This window comes from Crinia signifera, chromosome 12 (assembly GCF_055691185.1).
Source record: "Crinia signifera chromosome 12, ASM5569118v1, whole genome shotgun sequence".
Lineage (NCBI taxonomy): Eukaryota > Metazoa > Chordata > Amphibia > Anura > Myobatrachidae > Crinia > Crinia signifera.
In genome coordinates this window covers 55,293,295-55,312,386 of record NC_139228.1, presented here as the reverse complement: position 1 = coordinate 55,312,386, position 19,092 = coordinate 55,293,295, and the positions used below count along the sequence as shown (strand labels likewise).

At 48.3% G+C, this 19,092-nt stretch overlaps 1 protein-coding gene across 8 annotated transcripts in view; it reads right to left on the bottom strand.

Annotated features, from left to right (window-relative positions):
- STON2 (stonin 2) overlaps window positions 1-19,092 on the bottom strand; it is a 61,372-nt gene that overhangs the window by 22,436 nt on the left and 19,844 nt on the right. For 3 of the 8 annotated variants that reach the window (XM_083166299.1, XM_083166301.1, XM_083166300.1), the window contains exon 4: window positions 17,891-18,064. The exons of 2 other annotated variants lie outside the window; for them this stretch is intronic. In XM_083166299.1, coding sequence (XP_083022425.1) covers window positions 17,891-18,064 — 174 coding nt within the window. Of the gene's footprint in view, window positions 1-871; window positions 972-9,439; window positions 9,505-15,504; window positions 15,528-17,890; window positions 18,065-19,092 lie in introns of those variants that run through there. 3 more of the 8 variants (XM_083166305.1, XM_083166306.1, XM_083166307.1) reach the window with 3 other exon arrangements.

Here is a 19,092-nt window from a genome sequence, read left to right as displayed (position 1 = left end):
CACTATATACATAAACTCCACACCGACGTGGATAGTGGGGGTATGAAAATGTCGGAGGACGCGTTCCGCTGCACTCTCCACGCTTCGGGGTGGCATGGATAGTGGGGGGGGGCGTAAAACATCATTGTATGTCATACAATGATATTATTGTATAGCTAATGTAATGGCATCGCACACCCTATAAAACCGCATGCGATTTTGCGGTAGGTGCGATATGATCCGATCCTCTGGGGCACACAGAGCAGTGAATAAATTACATGAAAAAAAATCGCACCGCATGGCACTAAAATGGCCCATACGATGCAATGCGATTTCACTACGTTAGCGTACGTAGAAAATCTGGGCGCCGTGCTAGGAAACAAGTACCAATAACTATTCTATGCACTATATTGAACTATCTGTTACTCTGGGCCCTAGGTTACATATAGATGATCAAGCTTTGTAGGCTTCCAAGTACTCTTATGTACTCTTACACATGTAACGACCCTGCTGGGCGATAGATCCCTCAGCACACAGCGATGTGCCAGCCATGTGCCACTGAGCGGTCTGCACAGAACAGTGGCCCTGACCACGGCTATTCATTTGATTTATCCAGCGCGCTGATTTTTCCAACTCGGGGTGAAGGCACACATCGCTATCGCTATGCCCCTACACATGCCCTTATGTAGGGGCATTTTCTGCGCGTTGCAGTAACATCGCTCAGAACATGGCCTGATATCGATACGTATGTAGGCCCCATTAGACTTCTGATTGTTCCATAAATCAGACCAGGCTCCTCCTTAATGGAACCTTATTTGGGACCTAATAGGGAGGCTCTCAGGGCCTGAACAAACATTAGCGTTTCCTAATCTGAAAATGACGAGAACCCCACCTGTTCTGGAAATTTATCCGGAAAGTTCTCCGCCGATCTGCTGCGGAATAAAGTTTAGAGGAGTCTGGGCAAACACAGAGGAATTCTTCCTCTCCCTGCGGGCGGAGGGAGAGTGGATTGCTGGGGAGAAGGGTCTGTGGTGTGTTGATGTAAACATTCCTCCATTCATCCTACCGCCGCTCCCCCCCCCCCCCCCCAGCCCCCATCTTGGAGTTCCCTGATACAATAGAAATACAAAGAATCGCACAGGAATCCGAGACCTGTTGCTATAGCAGCGGAGGAACCTTTTCTGTTCCCTTGTGGAGCATGGGAATTGGAGCCAGGCTTATCCAAGACGTGGGCACAGGGTGCACGATTGGGTGAGTGCAGCATACAGGGACCTGACATGTATGCAATGCTTAATAAAGGCCTCTGATAAATATATCAGATGTGCCAGTTCCTGTAGCACCGGTGTCACATCGTAGCTGCGTCCAGAATGTGCGGGGGCAGAGACTGGTACATTACACTGTGTGGCACCATGCATGGCATGGCAGAACAGTCTTTTGCCTTTTTCCCCAGGTGATCACCCCAGCCACATGCAACTGCGGGCAGCGATAGCGCCAGTGCCCAGAGTACATGATGCAAATTTGCTACAAAACCGTCTGGCGTGTAGCTATTGTCCGCGGCATGCCAAATAGAGGCGTTAGTAAATAAGCCTGACGCAATCAGTGGGTAAATAGAAAACAGAACAATGGTCCTGATTCAGACCATCTCGCTAGCGAGCGAGCGGGTAAACAGCGCCTGCCGGGAGAGCAAACGCTCCCCCCCCTCCCGAGTTTGCGATTGGATGTGTACTCTGACACATCCATTCCCATGCGGGTGTACAGGTGAAAAATCATTCGATAGTCGCCGACCATCGAATGATTTTTTTGCCCGCTCACAGATAAAAGTCAGTCTGATCTGAGGAAGGAAATGGTCATGTGACGTCAGCTGCCCCCACCCCGTGCAGGCTTCACCACACCCAGTGTTGCCATGCGCCAGCCCCCTGCCCGTATTCAAACACCTCAGCGACTGTGATAGTCGACGAAGGCATTCGCACATCGGGTCTGAACATGCGCATATTCGCCGATAAACATCGGTCTCCAGACTAAATACGCTATATATCGTACGGACAATAGGTACGCCAATATCAGGCAGGATGCAAGTGGTTTAACTCTTTACAGCCCACATGCGGAAATATAAATGCGTTAAGTGGGCGCAGTTTTCCACTCTTATGGCCCCAAGTCCGTTTGGTGACGAGACCTTGAACACATTTATTACATTTATTGTACAGGCGACAGCAAACAGTTCCCTGGCTGCTATAGACAATGCCCTCTGGTAGCATTATCAGCCCGCACCCTGTTCCATGTAATCATTAACCTCACTGAGATTTATTTACTTATATGCTTCATCTTCTCCGGCTGAGGGGCCCCTCCACACGACCGGCGCCTCCTTCTGGTTATTGAGGTTCTATGGCAGCACTGTTATAAGTAATATATTTCTAGCCTGGCAGTTATAGGGTTAACGGGCCCCACCCCAACCATCTGGGCAGAGCTTCCACTTAAGGCCTCTAGCAAGTTCAAAGTACAGACACACAGCTGCAAGTATATCCTCGCCCGTAGAGTGACATCATGGTTTCATCTATGATGTCACCAGCTTCACTGGATGCCAAATGGCGGTATTACCATCGAACAAGTGACATCAGTCAGTAAGTCATTACTGGCAAGCAGCCACCGGTACCACCCGAGTCCCACAGTCAGCTGCAAAAGGATCCTGTCATTAATTGTTAGAGAAATATAACTTATTGCTCCTGAGCTGTAACTAGTACTTTGCAAAATAAAAGAGATTGTGCCTGATTCTGGTTCACTCTCCAAAGCTAATTCTCTCTCTAAATGGATAAAACCATGCTGCACTGCAGGTGGGGCAGATGAGTTTGAAGAAACTCAGGAGCCCGAGGTGTGCTCCCTACCACCAGTGCTGTGCCTAAACACGTGCAAAGGGGGCCATGCGATCGAAGTGGGCTTTCTCCCGAAGGAGAAGGGCCCCATTTTTCCCCTAACCCCTCTCAACCATAAGGCCGAAGAGGGGAAAATAGGGATCGGTGGGTCCTCTTCGCCGAAGCTTTGAGAGACCCTCATTCCTCAACCCCCGGAAGGGTTAGGACGGTGGGTTCTCCGCACCCGAAGGTTTGGAGAGACCCGCATTAGACTTCCCTCCGCCTTGCGGCTCGGGGTCGTCCTCGAGGGGTCCAAAGCTCTCCCCAAAAAGGCGAGAGCTTTGGCACATTGGGGAAATGGAAGGCCCGTAAGGGTCGACCACACTACCCAAAAAAATGTGACAAACTACAGAAAACGTGAAAAAGTGCACGAACGTGAAGAAGAAGAGAAATAAATAATAAAGATACCTCAGCCAGAAGGCCGGGGTGGGGGGTGTGAAAAATTGTCCTACCCCATCCAAAAGGACGAGGTAAGGACGTGAAGCGCTAACCTAGAGGGAAGTGCGCAGTGCTAGTGATTACTAGTGCATGGTGATTTTGGGATCACCTGTGCATGTTCGGCAACCCCGAGTTTCCCCGGGGGCACAGTGCAGCCTCGGACTCCAAGCAGCCGACCGATCAGCGTCCGACCAAGTGTTTCTCTGCTCCCATCGTAGGGCACTTTCCAGGTGGGGCAGATGTAACATGTGCAGAGAGTTACATTTGGGTGAGTTATTTTGTTTCTATGCAGAGTAAATACTGGCTGCTTTATTCTAAAGGGGTGTACACACAGGGAGATTTTGACTAATGGACAATTTTGACTAAGTAATTTTGTGAGAGATTTTGGCTAGATGCACTGGAGATTTTGACTAAGGGATTTTTACTAAGCAATGATAGTCTATGATCTAGTCAAAATTGCCTTGTCTGCACAGTAAATCTATGCTAATCAATTTCTGCTAGACAATATTGACTAAGCAGGAGAAAAATAGGGAGATTTTGGCTGACCTTCTAGGAGATTTTGACTATCTAGTCAAAATCTCCTGTTAAAAGTTCTCAGTGTGTACACCCCTTTACACTGCAATATAGATATCAGTTTGAAGTACACATTCCAGCTAAATGTAACTCCCTCTGCACATGTTACATCTGCCCCACCTGCAGTACACATGGTTTTGTCCATTAGAGAGAGAATTTGCTTTTGCGAGTGAATCAAAATCAAGCCCATTGGGGCAGATGTATTAAGCCTTAACAAGAGATAAATGCAAGGGTGATAAGGAGAGATAAATGTCCAGCCAATCAGCTCCTTACTGACTTTTTTCAAACAGAGGCTGTAACATGGCAGTTAGCAGGTGATTGTCTGGACGTTTATCTCTCCTTATCACCCTTGGATTTATCTCTTGTTAAAGCTTAATACATCTGCCCCATTGTCCGTTGTGATATAATAGCTTTCTTCTTGGTAAGTGTTGTCCGCCCGACCCCAGATCAGCACCTGATAAGGTTCACCAGCCATGTTTTTTTCTCAGCATGGAGCATTTGCAGTGCTGGAGTAGAGGAGCTTCCATGTGGACCTGAGGATTGGAACTACCTGGAGGGCTCAAGGAAGAGGAGGGGTTTAATTTGTTTTTGGGCACCCATCTAAAGTGATGGGAGGTATCTGATTGTGCCAATTCTCACCTTCCTAAAGGTGCTCATAAATGGCACAACTGTGCTGTGGGTTATTCTGGTTGATTCCCAAGGCTGCGAATTCGCAAGCCTTTCGAGTCCACCAAACCCCCCCCTCGCAGTGCAGGTTTGCCCGCACAGGCTGCGAATTGATGTTTAGCATAAACATCCATTCGTATGCCGTGGGTAACCTCACACATTGAAATATGTGGAAGGTGCACGCATATAAAAGTCACTTTGAAGTCACTTCCATATGCGAGTACACTGGGACAGATATGGGCGGGCAGCTGACATCCGGTGATGTCAGCTGCCAGCCCCCCGCACCCGCGACACCGCCTCATTATCATGAGAACTTTCATGGTCTGTAAGACTGGTGTTATCCTAGAGATGTCATGGCCTGAAGACTGGCGTTACCCTAGAGATCTAATGGTCTGTAAGACTAGCGTTACCCTAGAGATTTCATGGTCTGTAGGACTGGAGTTACCCTAAAGATGTCATGGTCTGGAGGACTGGCATTACTCTAGAGATCTCATGGTCTGGAGGAATGGCATTACCCTAGAGATCTCATGGTCTGGAGGACTGATGTTAAGAGCTGAATCTATCCTGGAGGTCTTGGTGCTGGAGGACCCCGAAGACTCCATTGGCTAGAGGACTGCAACTATGCCTGAGATCTAGGTTTCTCTGAGGTGTACAGTGACCGCACCAACTGGCCGACCACACTATCCACTGGACACATCACTGGACTGTGCTCCACATTACAGCCTCTACCTGCTTTATCAGGTCCTTATGTACAGTAGTTCCCATATTAGCTAACAGCAGGGAGGAATCTTTAATATTTACTTTGTACACAGCCCAGAGCAACCCAGAGTCTCTCCTACAAGGTCAGCTTACAATAGACAGACCCTCAAGGAGGGGGAGTGTCTGGCGGAGGGGGTGCTAATCTACAATGATCACGGTCCTTGGACACACATTGGATATTGTGCATAACTTCCCAGCATACTATATAAGAGCCGAGTTCTCCCCTACACTGTACTGTAATTATCTCCTGCATATGAAGCACCTGGAAGCCAACCTGTCCCATGACTCCCACTCTCCCCCCCTCCTGCAAAACCTGGCCTGATGCTGGGGTGAGGTGTCGTCAGAGACAAGACAGAACATGCTACAGACAGGGCGACTGGGGCACACTCAGCCCAGACATAACAACTGGCTCTGTGCTGAGTGCACTCTACACATGATCTGGTGTTTATGTAAAGCCAGCCAATCACAACCTGAGAGGAGGATGCGATCAGGAAAGCCATTTGTGGGATGTATATTAGTGGCGGAGTTTCCCTAACATGAGATTCATGGAGATTCCATAGGGAAGAATGACAACAAAATATCAGCCTATTTGTCTGTAAATGTGACAGCACTGAATTCATTGTAAGACAATTTGCATGGAAGTAGTGATTTCGCATCTTGTGTGAGGACTGCGGATTCCTCTCATTATTCCACCTACACTGTGGCCAAGTGCACGAATATATCTGGCATAGATGTGACAATTATTCTCAACGTTCCCATATTCTGACTTAGATACAAGTCAGGGATCTTGGAAACCAGATAACATTTACAGATACATCATTGCTGCATCACGCCAAACAGACCCTCTCGACGCACTAGATTCCGCGTTCATTTGCTACAATGTCTGCCCCCCTGCAGTGCACGTGGCTTTGTCAATTTATGAAGGAATTTGCCAGAAGGAGTGAACCAGAATAAACCCCTTAGTTCTTAAATACATTATTATCACACTGCATATGCACCCCCCCCCCCTCCCCCAGAATCACCCTGTGTACATCCGTAGGGTCATTTCAGAGGGAAAGAAAAGTGTATCTTTCAACTTATCTGTCTGACGTGTATCCAGCTTCAGTCGTGGGTGTTAGATCACGTGCTATATACAAACAATAACACTACTGTCCCCACCCTCATTCCACAATGGCTGGGATGTATGCAGGAACCTGGACTCTGGGTGTTGTGCAGTTTACTAAAGGTGTCATTTGTACACGCGATGTAGGAGAGAATCTGGATAAGTCTTTAATGCACTTGGGGCAGATCTAAAGAATCTCAGCAGCCACCGGGCCCTGTTCATCTACAGAAGGCAGCCCCTGGAGGTGGCTACTATTGGTGGCAGATATGGCAAAGATGGCAAACTAGGGACTCAAAAGTAATTATGCCTCTGTACAAATCATTGGTTAGATCACACCTCGAATACGGAGTACAATTCTGGGCCCCGCACCATAAAAAGGACATCATAGAATTAGAAAAAATCCAAAGAAGAGCAACAAAGCTTATTATGGGAATGGAGAATTTAAGCTACGAGGAAAGATTAAGCAATTTGGGACTATTTACACTAAAGAGACGTTTAAGGGGGGGACATGCTCAACATGTACAAATATATCAGAGGCCAATATAAGGAACTGTCAAGCACCCTTTTTTCTGCTAGACAGGAATCTAGGACGAGAGGGCACGAGTTTAGATTAGAAGAAAAAAGATTTTGTTCATCTAGAAGAAAAAAATTCTTTACAATCAGAGCAGTCAAACTTTGGAACTCTCTTCCTGGAGAAGTGGTGTCGGCAGACACTATAAATACGTTTAAATAAGGTTGGATAAACAAATAAGTAACATAATCTGTCTTTAAAATATCGGAACATACTATACAACAAGGGATAAACTATTATAAGCATAGGTTGAACTAGATGGACGCAAGTCTTTATTCAGCCTCACCTACTATGTGCTGTGGTTACATGTCTCAGTTTGGATTAGAAATGAAAAAATAATGGGCAGTTAAATCACCATTCTTTTCGGTATGGAAGAACTGCAACTGAATAACAGAAAAGAGCTGCATACTAGGTGATATACCCCTGGTGCAGTGCAGCAGAACTAGTCACGTAATCTGCACAGGTAATAGAATATTGTGTCTATTACTCTCCTGCTCATACAAACAGTCCGGGTCTGCTGTGAGGTAAGCTACAACCTGTTGCATTAAAGCGCACTTGTCGCCTACACGGTGGAGGCAGACAGTGTGTGAGCTGAGACTATATCATGATAAGTTTATGCCTCATGGCTCAGAGACATCACTGGTTCCTAGTGACTGGATAGACTCCACTCTCAGGGATGTCACTGGGTCCTAGGTGACTGGATAGGCTGCTCTCTCCACATGATGGCACTGGGCCCTAGTGACTGGATAGGCTGCACTCTCAGTGATGTCATTGGGTCCTAGGTGACTGGATAGGCTGCTCTCTCCACATGATGTCACTGGGTCCTAGTAACTGGATAGGCTGCAATCTCAGTGATGTCACTGGGTCCTAGTGACAGGATAGGCTGCATTCTCAGTGATGTCACTGGTTCCTAGTGATTGGATAGGCTGCTCTCTCCCCATAATGTCACTGGTTCCTAGTGAATGTATAGGCAGCATGACAGCTATGATTTATCAGTAATTATGAAGAATACAGCTCAGCAGATGATGAACCTACTATGTAAAAGTTACTCCGAACATACAACTTCTGGTGTAATTCCCCTTTAAAGTATTCGCAGTTATCCTTCAAGAAACAAAGAAAACAGGTTTTTCTGGTGTGCGGCTCCTTGCCATAGAAACTACAATCTGACACCCAGACCCTCCGGAGCTCAATCTCTGTCTTACGCACCAACAGCGGAGTAATGTGGCCTCAGGATATACAAGTCCAGCCGGCCTCAATCTACACAATTGAGCTCTTCTCCTATTATTCAGATGATGTTTGGTTATAAGCAGCGACATATTCCACAGAGACGTACCATGAGAGTGCTGGGTGACTTCCATACAGCGCATTCAAATCCTTATCTGCAGTCATATTCACCTTCCAGCGGATGTCCCCTACTTGCATGTACGATAGAGGAGATGCACTGATGGGCTGAAGAGCTTACAATCTATCTGAGCAGCGAGATACTTGTGCATAAATTTACAAAAGCTTCTAGAATATAAAAAGCGTTGATGTTGCCCAAAGCAACCAATCAGATTCGGTCTTAGATTTTTTAGGCTGCAACAGAGAAATTATAGGCGGAATCTGATTGATTGCTATTAGAAGCTTCATTTTTAGAAGCTTTAGTAAATGTTCCCCTTAGATTCTCTCCCTGGCGTGAGTCAACAAGGCGCAGAGTGTCGGTATAACACCTGACGCCTGTGGGATGACAGCAGATGGATAGCGATTTATATATACTTCCATATAGTGTTCATTCTAGCACCCGCCAACTTTAAAAACCCATGCAGTTCCTCTTCCCTGCCTGGGGTGTCACTGTCTGCTGTGGTGTTTCTAGCACAGGTCTGGTTTGCATATCAGTGCTAATATACAGACCACACTGTGCTAGAAGCACTACAGCAGACAGCGACACTCCAGGCAGTTAAGAGGAACTGCATGGGTTTTCAAAGTTGGCGGGTGCTAGAATGAACACTATCCATATACACTAACAACATACGCCGCTGCAATTGCAGAAGAAGTACAGATCCCTGTCCCCAAAAGCTAGCCATCTAATGCCCATACACATGTGACACACTCTGCGCTCACACACGGATGGTGTACAACAGACATGCAGGACCTGGGACTGACACATGCACATAACTTGTGCCACATCAATAAATGAAACCTGTAACAGAAAACATTCCTCAGAGTCTGATGGAGGATACAACTGTTGCCCTGGAGCCTGGGCAGTAAGAGGTTAATGCCCATGGCTTTCAGAAGAGTCACCCAGAGGGACATGTGCTCACATGGGTTACAGCTTCTGCTCTCATAGAACTCCACAACTCCCCACAATCATCACCCCTAAATCTCCCCCGCCAGCAGCACCCCCACATCACAGCCCCCCAAAGACACATCTCCTGTAAGTCACCAGGGAAGGGCAGCTGCACTCACCCCATAGTGTGTCTGCCTCCTCCGAGCTCTGCTCTGTGGGGTGAGCTATGCACTGTGCAAGCTTCAGCAAGGAGCCTGTCATTCAGGGGAGGATTTACTCACTTTCATGTGTGTGTGTGGGAAGGGCAGAGACTGCAGACAATAATGCGAGAGGGAGTGGGGGGAAAGATCTATCTACAGTATGCATCTCCGCACTGACTCGCATAGTATATAGATTGCAAGCTCTTGGGCATTTCCCTACCATTTACGTTAGCTTGTAAGTCCTTCCCCAATATAGGGTGCCACGGAATAAGTCAAGTGCTTTATGGGAACTATAGTAGGTCACATTCTTTGCACTGCTTCTGTACATTAGAGTGTAAGCTCTTCTTCCCTTCTGTGCTTTTCCTTCCTTTACTAATACCATTACCCCCCCCAAAGGCACCAGGACTCTGGGTTCTGGTGCTGTTGGGCACTACCTGCGGGGCTCCCTGCTTGGATGGTGCAAGGAGATTAAACCTCTGATTGTTTTCAGCCTTCCCCCTCCAGCTCCTGTACTCCATGCTGGATACTCTCCCCGCTGGACCACGGTGGCCTCGCAGTGAGCTTCTGCCTCACACTCTTCCTGATCCTGCCCTGCTGTATGCCGGGGCTCTGCTCCATGCACCCGCTGACCGCCGGACATCTAACCACCCTCTCTGCACCACTATTCCTGGAAGCTGGGACACATAGCCCGAGTGCGGTACAAGCCCACCAAACCCGGGACATAGAGCATTCCTACTCTAACCCTCTCCTTAGAACCCTAAATTATTCGTCAATCTACACATTATTAACCTTAATACCCTATCCCTGGTCCTAATACCCTAACAATTCAGAGTTGGTCGCAAAAGCAAAATCTTTTCTCAAATGGCCACAACCATATGTACTGCATGTGGGGCAGATGTAACAGGTGTAGAAAGAGAGTTAGATTTAAGGGAGGTAAGTTCAAATTTAAATCTAAATTGCAATGTAAAAATAAAGCAGTCAGTAATTACCCTGGGTACTCTTTACTTAGAAGGGCGCCCATCTCGGCCATCTCGGGCATTGAATGCACTAAAAAATCAGGTGCGATGCGACAGACGAGATGCCCGAGATTTCCCATAGGGAACAATGTTAAATGTCTCAATTGACCCGATTTTCCTGTTCAATGCCTCAATTGACCCAATTTTTCCATAGGAAACAATGTTAAATGGGCCACAGAGGCCAAATAGGCACCCTGAAGTGAATAATGGCCACCCGAATTGTTAACGCCACCCCACGATCAACGTCAACCCGAAGCGTGGCGAGCGCAGCGAGCCCGCGAGGGGCGGCGGTACGCGTCCTACGACCTTTTCATACCCCCACTATCCACGTCGGCGTGGAGTTGAGAATAGAAAGTGTGGCGAGCGCAGCGAGCCACCGAGCCCGAAGCGTGGCGAGCGGACGCGGATACCTTCACAGGTATCCGCGTCCCCTCGCGGGCTTCACAGCTGTCCGCGTACCCTCGCCACGCTTCGGGCTCGGTGGCTCGCCACACTTTCTATTCTCAACTCCACGCCGACGTGGATAGTGGGGGTATGAAAAGGTCGTAGGACGCGTACCGCCGCCCCTCGCTGCGCTCGCCACGCATCGGGTTGACGTTGATCGTGGGGTGGCGTTAACAATTTGGGTGCCCATTATACACTTCAGGGTGCCTATTTGGCCTCTGTGGCCCATTTAACATTGTTTCCTATGGAAAAATCGGGTCAATTGAGGCATTGAACAGGAAAATTGGGTCAATTGAGACATTTAACATTGTTCCCTATGGGAAATCTCGGGCATCTCGTCGGTTGATCGCACCCGATTTTTTAGTGCATTCAATGCCCGAGATTTTTTACTAACGATGCCCACGATCAAAATCGTGGGCGCCCTTCTAAGTAAAGAGTACCTTACCCTGCACAGTAACAATACAACTCTCCCAAATCTAACTCGCTCTTTACATGTTACATCTGCCCCACCTGCAATGCAGCATGGTTTTGCCCATTTGAAAAGTTTTAAAGTTGGGAAAGTTGTCATGAAATTGACCGCACATGCTGCAGGGGGGGTATTTGTCACATCCCGTGCATATGTAGGTCCCCCCCAGACACCTGAGTACAGACAGACAGTACCTGGGGGGACACCGGGGCTGTATGTAGGTCCCCCAGACGGATTCAGTATTAAATCCTGGCGGTCGGGATCCCGGCGTTCAGAATCCCGACGCTGGAATCCCGTTTGCCGAAATCCCAACAAGGGGGGGACGTGGATCGCCCCCCCTTGCGGGCTCGCTGCGCTCGCCACGCAGCGGGCCTGGTGCCTCGCTACGTTCGGCACACTAATTTATTCTCCCTCCAGGGGTGTCGTGGACACCCCCGGAGGATGAAAGTGTCGGGATTTCGGCGATCGGGATTCCAGCGTCGGGATTCTGAACGCCGGGATCCCGACCGCCGGGATTTACACTGCATCCCCCCCAGACAGTACAGTACAGGCAGACAGAATGTCTGGATTGTAAGCTCCTCCGAGCAGGGCCCTCTTCCCTCCTGTTGTCAAAGCCCTCTTCTCTTCCCATTTCACTCACAGCTCTCCTATACTCAAACACTCAGTGACCATCTTCGTCCGCATACTCATCTCCATCATTGACATCAAGCCTCTAGTTGTATGATTGAGTCCTCACTACTTATATTTAAGCTGTAATGTGTATTGATCTGTGGCGCTCTTTATTTGTACTGTATTTTTGTTATTTATTCAATGTTATGCCAAGTTTTGTCTCTCTGTACTGTTCCTTTGTACGGCGCTGCGAAACACTTGTGGCGCCTTATAAATAAAATTATAATAATAATAATAATGCCACCACTTCCAGACGACTAACCGCTCTGCCTGTTCAGATTTACCATCCATCTGTCAGCCAGTAAATGACATGATGGGAATGTATCCTTATTACTGGGAGTACAAACTCACCAGCCCTAAAGGTCAGAGTTTCAGGCGACGTTTAGAATGCCTCAAGAACAATGCCGATCAAGAAGGTGCTGACACACTGACATGAGGGAAAAGGCTGCCCCTCTGCTGTGTGGGGTGGTAGTGGTAAAGTAGCTAGTAGTGATACAAAAGAACTACTAGTCCTAGCTAACTGACAGCAGAACACAGCTGTTATGACCAGACTGGCGTGTAACATGTCACACCGCACATGTTTCTGCCCCCATTGTTGTAGATTTGTAATTAATCATGTGTAATTCACCAATCTCATTTCAACCTGTGGAACTACAAGTCCCATCACGTCCCCTCAGCCAGACATTCTGTATTGCATTGTTACAGCCGGAATGTTTGATCTCCAGGCTGTGTGCAGATGTAACATACATGTCCTGGCATGCAGTACTGAGGATTATACATGCAGAATCAAAGTGCTAAGCCAGGGCTTCATCAGTGATCACACTGCATCCCTGCACTGGGTATATCACACTGCATCCCTGCACTGTGTATATCACACTGTACCCCTACACTGGGTATATCACACTGCATCCCTGCACTGTGTATATCACACTGTACCCCTACACTGGGTAGATCACACTGCATCCCTGCACTGGGTAGATCACACTGTATCCCTGCACTGGGTAGATCACACTGTATCCCTGCACTGGGTAGATCACACTGTATCCCTGCACTGGGTAGATCACACTGTATCCCTGCACTGGGTAGATCACACTGCATCCCTGCACTGGGTAGATCACACTGCATCCCTGCACTGGGTAGATCACACTGCATCCCTGAACTGGGTATATCACACTGTATCCCTGAACTGGGTATATCGCACTGCATCCCTGCACTGGGTATATCGCACTGCATCCCTGCACTGGGTATATCACACTGCATCCCTGCACTGGGTATATCGCACTGCATCCCTGCACTGGGTATATCGCACTGCATCCCTGCACTGGGTATATCGCACTGCATCCCTGCACTGGGTATATCGCACTGCATCCCTGCACTGGGTATATCGCACTGCATCCCTGCACTGGGTATATCGCACTGCATCCCTGCACTGGGTATATCGCACTGCATCCCTGCACTGGGTATATCACACTGCATCCCTGCACTGGGTATATCACATTGCATCCCTGCACTGGGTATATCACACTGCATCTCTGCACTGGGTATATCACACTGCATCCCTGCACTGGGTATATCACACTGCATCCCTGCACTGGGTATATCACACTGCATCCCTGCACTGGGTATATCACACTGCATCCCTACACTGCATATATCACACTGCATCCCTGCACTGCATGTAACACATGGCATCCCTGCACTGCATATATCACATGGCATCCCTGCACTGCGTATATCACACTGCATTACTGCACCGGTTATATCACACTGCATACCTGCACTGCGCATACAGTATCACACTGTATCCCTGTACTGCGTATATCACACTGCATACCTGCACTGCGTATATCACACGGCATCCCTGCACTGCGTATATCACACTGTATTACTGCACTGCGTATATCACACGGCATCCCTGCACTCGTTATATCCCACTGTACTCCTGCACTGGGTATATCACACTGCATCCCTGCACTGGGTATATCACACTGCATCCTTACACTGCATCCCTGCACTGCATATATCACATGGCATCCCTACACAGCATATATCCCTGCACTGCGTCTATCACACTGCATCCCTGCACCGGGTATATCACACTGCATCCCTGTCCCGGGTATATCACACTGTATCCCTGCACCGGGTATATCACACTGTATCCCTGCACTGGGTATATTACACTGCATCCATGCACCGGGTATATCACACTGCATCCCTGCACCGGGTATATCACACGGCATCCCTGCACTGGGTATATCACACTGCATCCCTGCACCGGGTATATCCCACTGTATCACTGCACTGCATATATCGCACTGTATCCCTGCACTGGGTATATCACACTGCATCCCTGCACCGGGTATATCACACTGCACGAGTACATCATACTGCATCCCTGCACCGGGTTTATCACACTGCATCCCTACACTGCGTATATCACACTGCATCCCTGCACTGCGTATATCACACTGTATTCCTGCACTGGGTATATCACACTGCATCCCTGCACCGGGTACATCACACGGCATCCCTGCACCGGGTATATCACACTGTATTCCTGCACTGGGTATAATACACTGCTTCCCCGCACTCGTTATATCCCACTGTATCCCTGCACATATCCCCCTGTATCCCTGCACTCGGTATATCCCCCTGTATCCCTGCACTCGGTATATTCCCCTGTATGCCTGCACTCGGTATATTCCCCTGTATGCCTGCACTCGGTATATCCCACTGTATACCTACACTCGGTGTTTTCTCGCACACAGATACCCATCACTATATACAGCAGCCTAGGGAACTGAAGACTATGGGAGAGGTGTATCAAAGCTTGAAGAGAGATAAAACCCCAATCAGTCAGTTTCTGTCATGTTACAGATGTGTCCTCATACATCCTCAGTGCGTCACGGATGACGCTATGCCTGGTGAGAGTGAGGCGCCAGGTCCCGCGCAGCTCTAATGTCAGGCATAATGGAGCAAGGACTCCTGGGGCGCCCTGCTCATAAATACGCCCAACACTAGCAGAGTCTCACGCCACCCGGCGCGCTCAGAGGGGCTGACCTGGCGCAACTCCAGCAAAAATAAACACATCTGTTTAAAAAAAGACAGTTAGGAGCTGATTGGCTGGTACTTTATCTCTCTCCACATTATCTTTCTCCAAGCTGTGATATATCGTCCCCTGTATGGAGATTTATGTCAGTTCAAGTAACTCGTCAACTAGAAACCTATTAGTGACAATATAGTAAGTGTCACATCCAAACATCAGAGGGTTCCACCAACTTTGACCCGTTAATTTTTCCCCTAGCCAATCTCGTGGTACTATACTCGTATATCGCACTGACACGCCGCGGCATATATCAGTCACCAATTATACACATGCTACATACTGTACAGCAGGATATATATCTTATAAACTGCACTTGTGTATTATAAGAGTGCAGGAGAGTTACCTGGTAGTATCCTCATGTTTCCTCTGAGCTGCCGCTTATGAGAGCCAGAGACTATTCACATGAGATTAGACCATTGATGTCGCTCCCACCCCCACCCATAGAATAAACAGCCCCCTCACCCATATCCCAAATGAAAACACCAGAAACTCCCAGCTCCCGCCCCCACTGCCTCCTGTGTGATGATTCACAGAGCGGCCCCCCTCCACCCACACCTGTTACTGCATTCCCCCCTGCCAGCTGCATTGTGTGCCGCACACAGCTGGAGTATCACTTAGTGTCACAGCACACGTGGCCCTGTGCACCCACAGCATGTAACACACATGTGAAACTACTCTTCCATATTTACATCATGTAATACACACATGACCGGATTTACAGACACTCACAGTATGTAACATTCACATGACTGGGATCACACACACTCACAGCATATAATACACACATGACCGGACTCACAGAAACTCACAGTATGTAACATTCACATGACTGGGGTCACACACACTCACAGCATATAATACACACATGACCGTACTCACAGAAACTCACAGTACAGTATGTAACACTCACATTACTGGACTCACACACACTCACAGCTTGTAACACACACATGAACGGACTCACACACATACTTACAACGTGTAACACAAACACATGATCCAGCTCTGATGTTTGTTGTACATGTGTGCTCAAGACCTATGTTTTCTGTGTGCTCAGGCCCCCTGATACACATGTGCTCAGACTCCTTCATGTGTGCATGTCCACTGACCCCTGCTACATGTGTGCCAGGCTCCATGATACATGTATGCTCAGACCCCCTGATACATGTATGCTCAGACCCCCTGATACATGTATGCTCAGACCCCCTGATATACGTGTGCCGGGCCCCCTGATACATGTATGCTCAGACCCTCTGATATACATGTGTTGCGTATATCACACGTATATCACACGATACATGTATGCTCAGACCCCCTGAAATCCATGTGCCAGGCTCCATGACACATGTATGCTCAGACCCACTGATATACGTGTGCTGGGCCCCCTGATACATGTATGCTCAGACCCCCTGAAATTCGTGTGCCGGGGCCCCCGATACATGTATGCTCAGACCCCCTGAAATCCGTGTGCCAGGCTCCATGACACATGTATGCTCAGACCCACTGATATACGTGTGCCGGGCACCCTGATACATGTATGCTCAGACACCCTGATATACGTGTGCTAGGCCCCCTGATACATGTATGCTCAGACCCCCTGATATACGTGGGCTGGGCCCCCTGATACATGTATGCTCAGACCCCCTGATATACGTGTGCTGGGCCTCCTGATACATGTATGCTCAGAACACCTGATATACGTGTGCTGGGCCCCCTAATACATGTGCTGTATTACTCAGACCCTCTGATACGTGTGTTCTCAGGCCCAGTAACTTGGCAGTGACCAGACACCAGAACAGCAGGACCCAGCCAGAGGACTCTTTATTTGCTGTCCTGACACAACACATTACTTGTGGCCACTGTGCTGTAACCCTGGAGACCCTGTCCAGCCCATCTATATCATACATGTGTCCACAGCTGGGTGGTCCTAGGGACATCAGAGACCCCTCATCAAAGGACAAACACAGGGTCACAATAGAGTACTCAGAGGCTGTAGAGCAGACAGGTGGGGGGAGGGGGGTCTGGCTGCCTGTGAACGCAGTGGTGACTGTAACACAGCTCAGTGTGTTCATCATCACAGTGTAACAACGTGTCAGCACCTGTCCTGCGAAACATCGCGTGTCCACTAGGTATAGCTGGGTATACACTGGACAATATATCGTTTCCAGATCCGTGGGTATGCGCCATCGATGACTGTGTACTACGTCAATTCCCAGACATATCGTATCGGCACTGCAACACACCCAATGCCTCATATATCGGCAGGTATAACGGTGATCAGATCCACATATACAAGTGCAGGCTAAGAACTACCACAGATGTGTCCACAAACATGTATCCTCTATGTGACAAATCACATTATACATAACACATCAGTGTTGTATGAGTCTGTAGCCAGGGGTCTGTTTTTGCCACTTTTAAAATACACCTTATAACCAAATGTAGAAAATAGGATGCACAAGCAGCTTCTGTTGATTAAAATGATATGCAGCAAGCCTATATTCTGTGTGTGAGTGCATAGGAAATGGAATGTTACACTGTTTTCCAGGAAAACACTGTAACATAGCATTTGTATGCAGATACCGCCACAGGAATTGTAGTTTCACCATAGAAAAAGCGACAGAGCGCGTACCGCGGCCTTGGATTGGATTGTCCCAGTTGCAATATGAAAATTTAACCCCACAAACAATTTTGAGACTATAAATTTAATAGCCAGGCAATGAAGTTACCTGCAGACCCCGTCCCAGAGGTGTTCTCACTGGCGCCATCCTCAGTGTGGGCGATGGAGGGGCCAACGCTTGTGCTGCTGTCTTCATAATGAGCCTCTAAGCTGCCCTGTTGGGGTATCTGGCTGAGGCGGAGGCATCTGGCCGAGCTGTGCGTCGGGGGTCTCCAGTCTGAAGCTGTTGAATAGAAGACTAATAAGAATATCTAAAAATATGTCACATAACAGATATGGTTCTATAGCATGGGTCTTCATGGGCCCTCCAGATGTTGTGAAACTACAAATCCCAGCATGCCTTGCCACAGTTTTGCTATAAGTGAGTGTTAAAACTGTGGCAAGGCATGCTGGAATTTGTAGTTTCACAACATCTGGAGGGCCACAGTTTGAAGACCCATGTTAATCTATAGGGTCCCTGAAAACAACAAATGTGTTCCGTTGTCCCCTTCCCAGGCTTGAATGCAAGGCTTTGCAGTACTTGCTGCCCAGTTTGAGTCCATGGGGTGTCGCCTGCATTTTCTCTGACACTCCTAGGAAACAGCCGGGTGACACCCACAATTGGCGGCTTCCTGTCAATCAACTTGCAAACAGCTGATTTCTGACGCTGTTTGGCCGTACGATCTGTACACATGCGCAGTCTTCCAATAATCAGTCGCCATGTGATTCGCACAGAAGCAATCAAGACTGAGTAACCCCATTTGTCTAAGAATGGACGTATTTTCAAAGCAACAATCATTTGCAATGCAAAACCAAGTTGGTTTTGCCTTGTTAATATTTGCCGCTTTCAAAAAATATGTCCAATTGCCTCAAAGCTGACGTATCGATCAGCCAGATATATAGGACCAGTAATGCGGTCAGCTGAGGTCAACGTCCGACCGGATTTACCAGCCACAGTTGCAGCTTTACGAATGGATGTTTTGCTTATACAGTACAGCCATTCACAGGGCAGCGTGAGGGGCCAAAATAATTCGATGGTTGCTGACCGCTGAATCATTTTTACCCTGTTCGCAAATCTTGACTGACCTAGACTTGCGTCGTCCGGGCACGAGAACAGGGTGGGCGGTTGACGCCCTGTGACATCCGCCATCCGCTCCCGGAAGGCAGGGGCCCACCAGCGTTAGCATGGGGACGCTTTGCATGTTCTTGGACGCATCCACCGTTTATTATAGGTATGCCCAGGAAACGCCCGTCTCTATCCTGCCCCCTCTG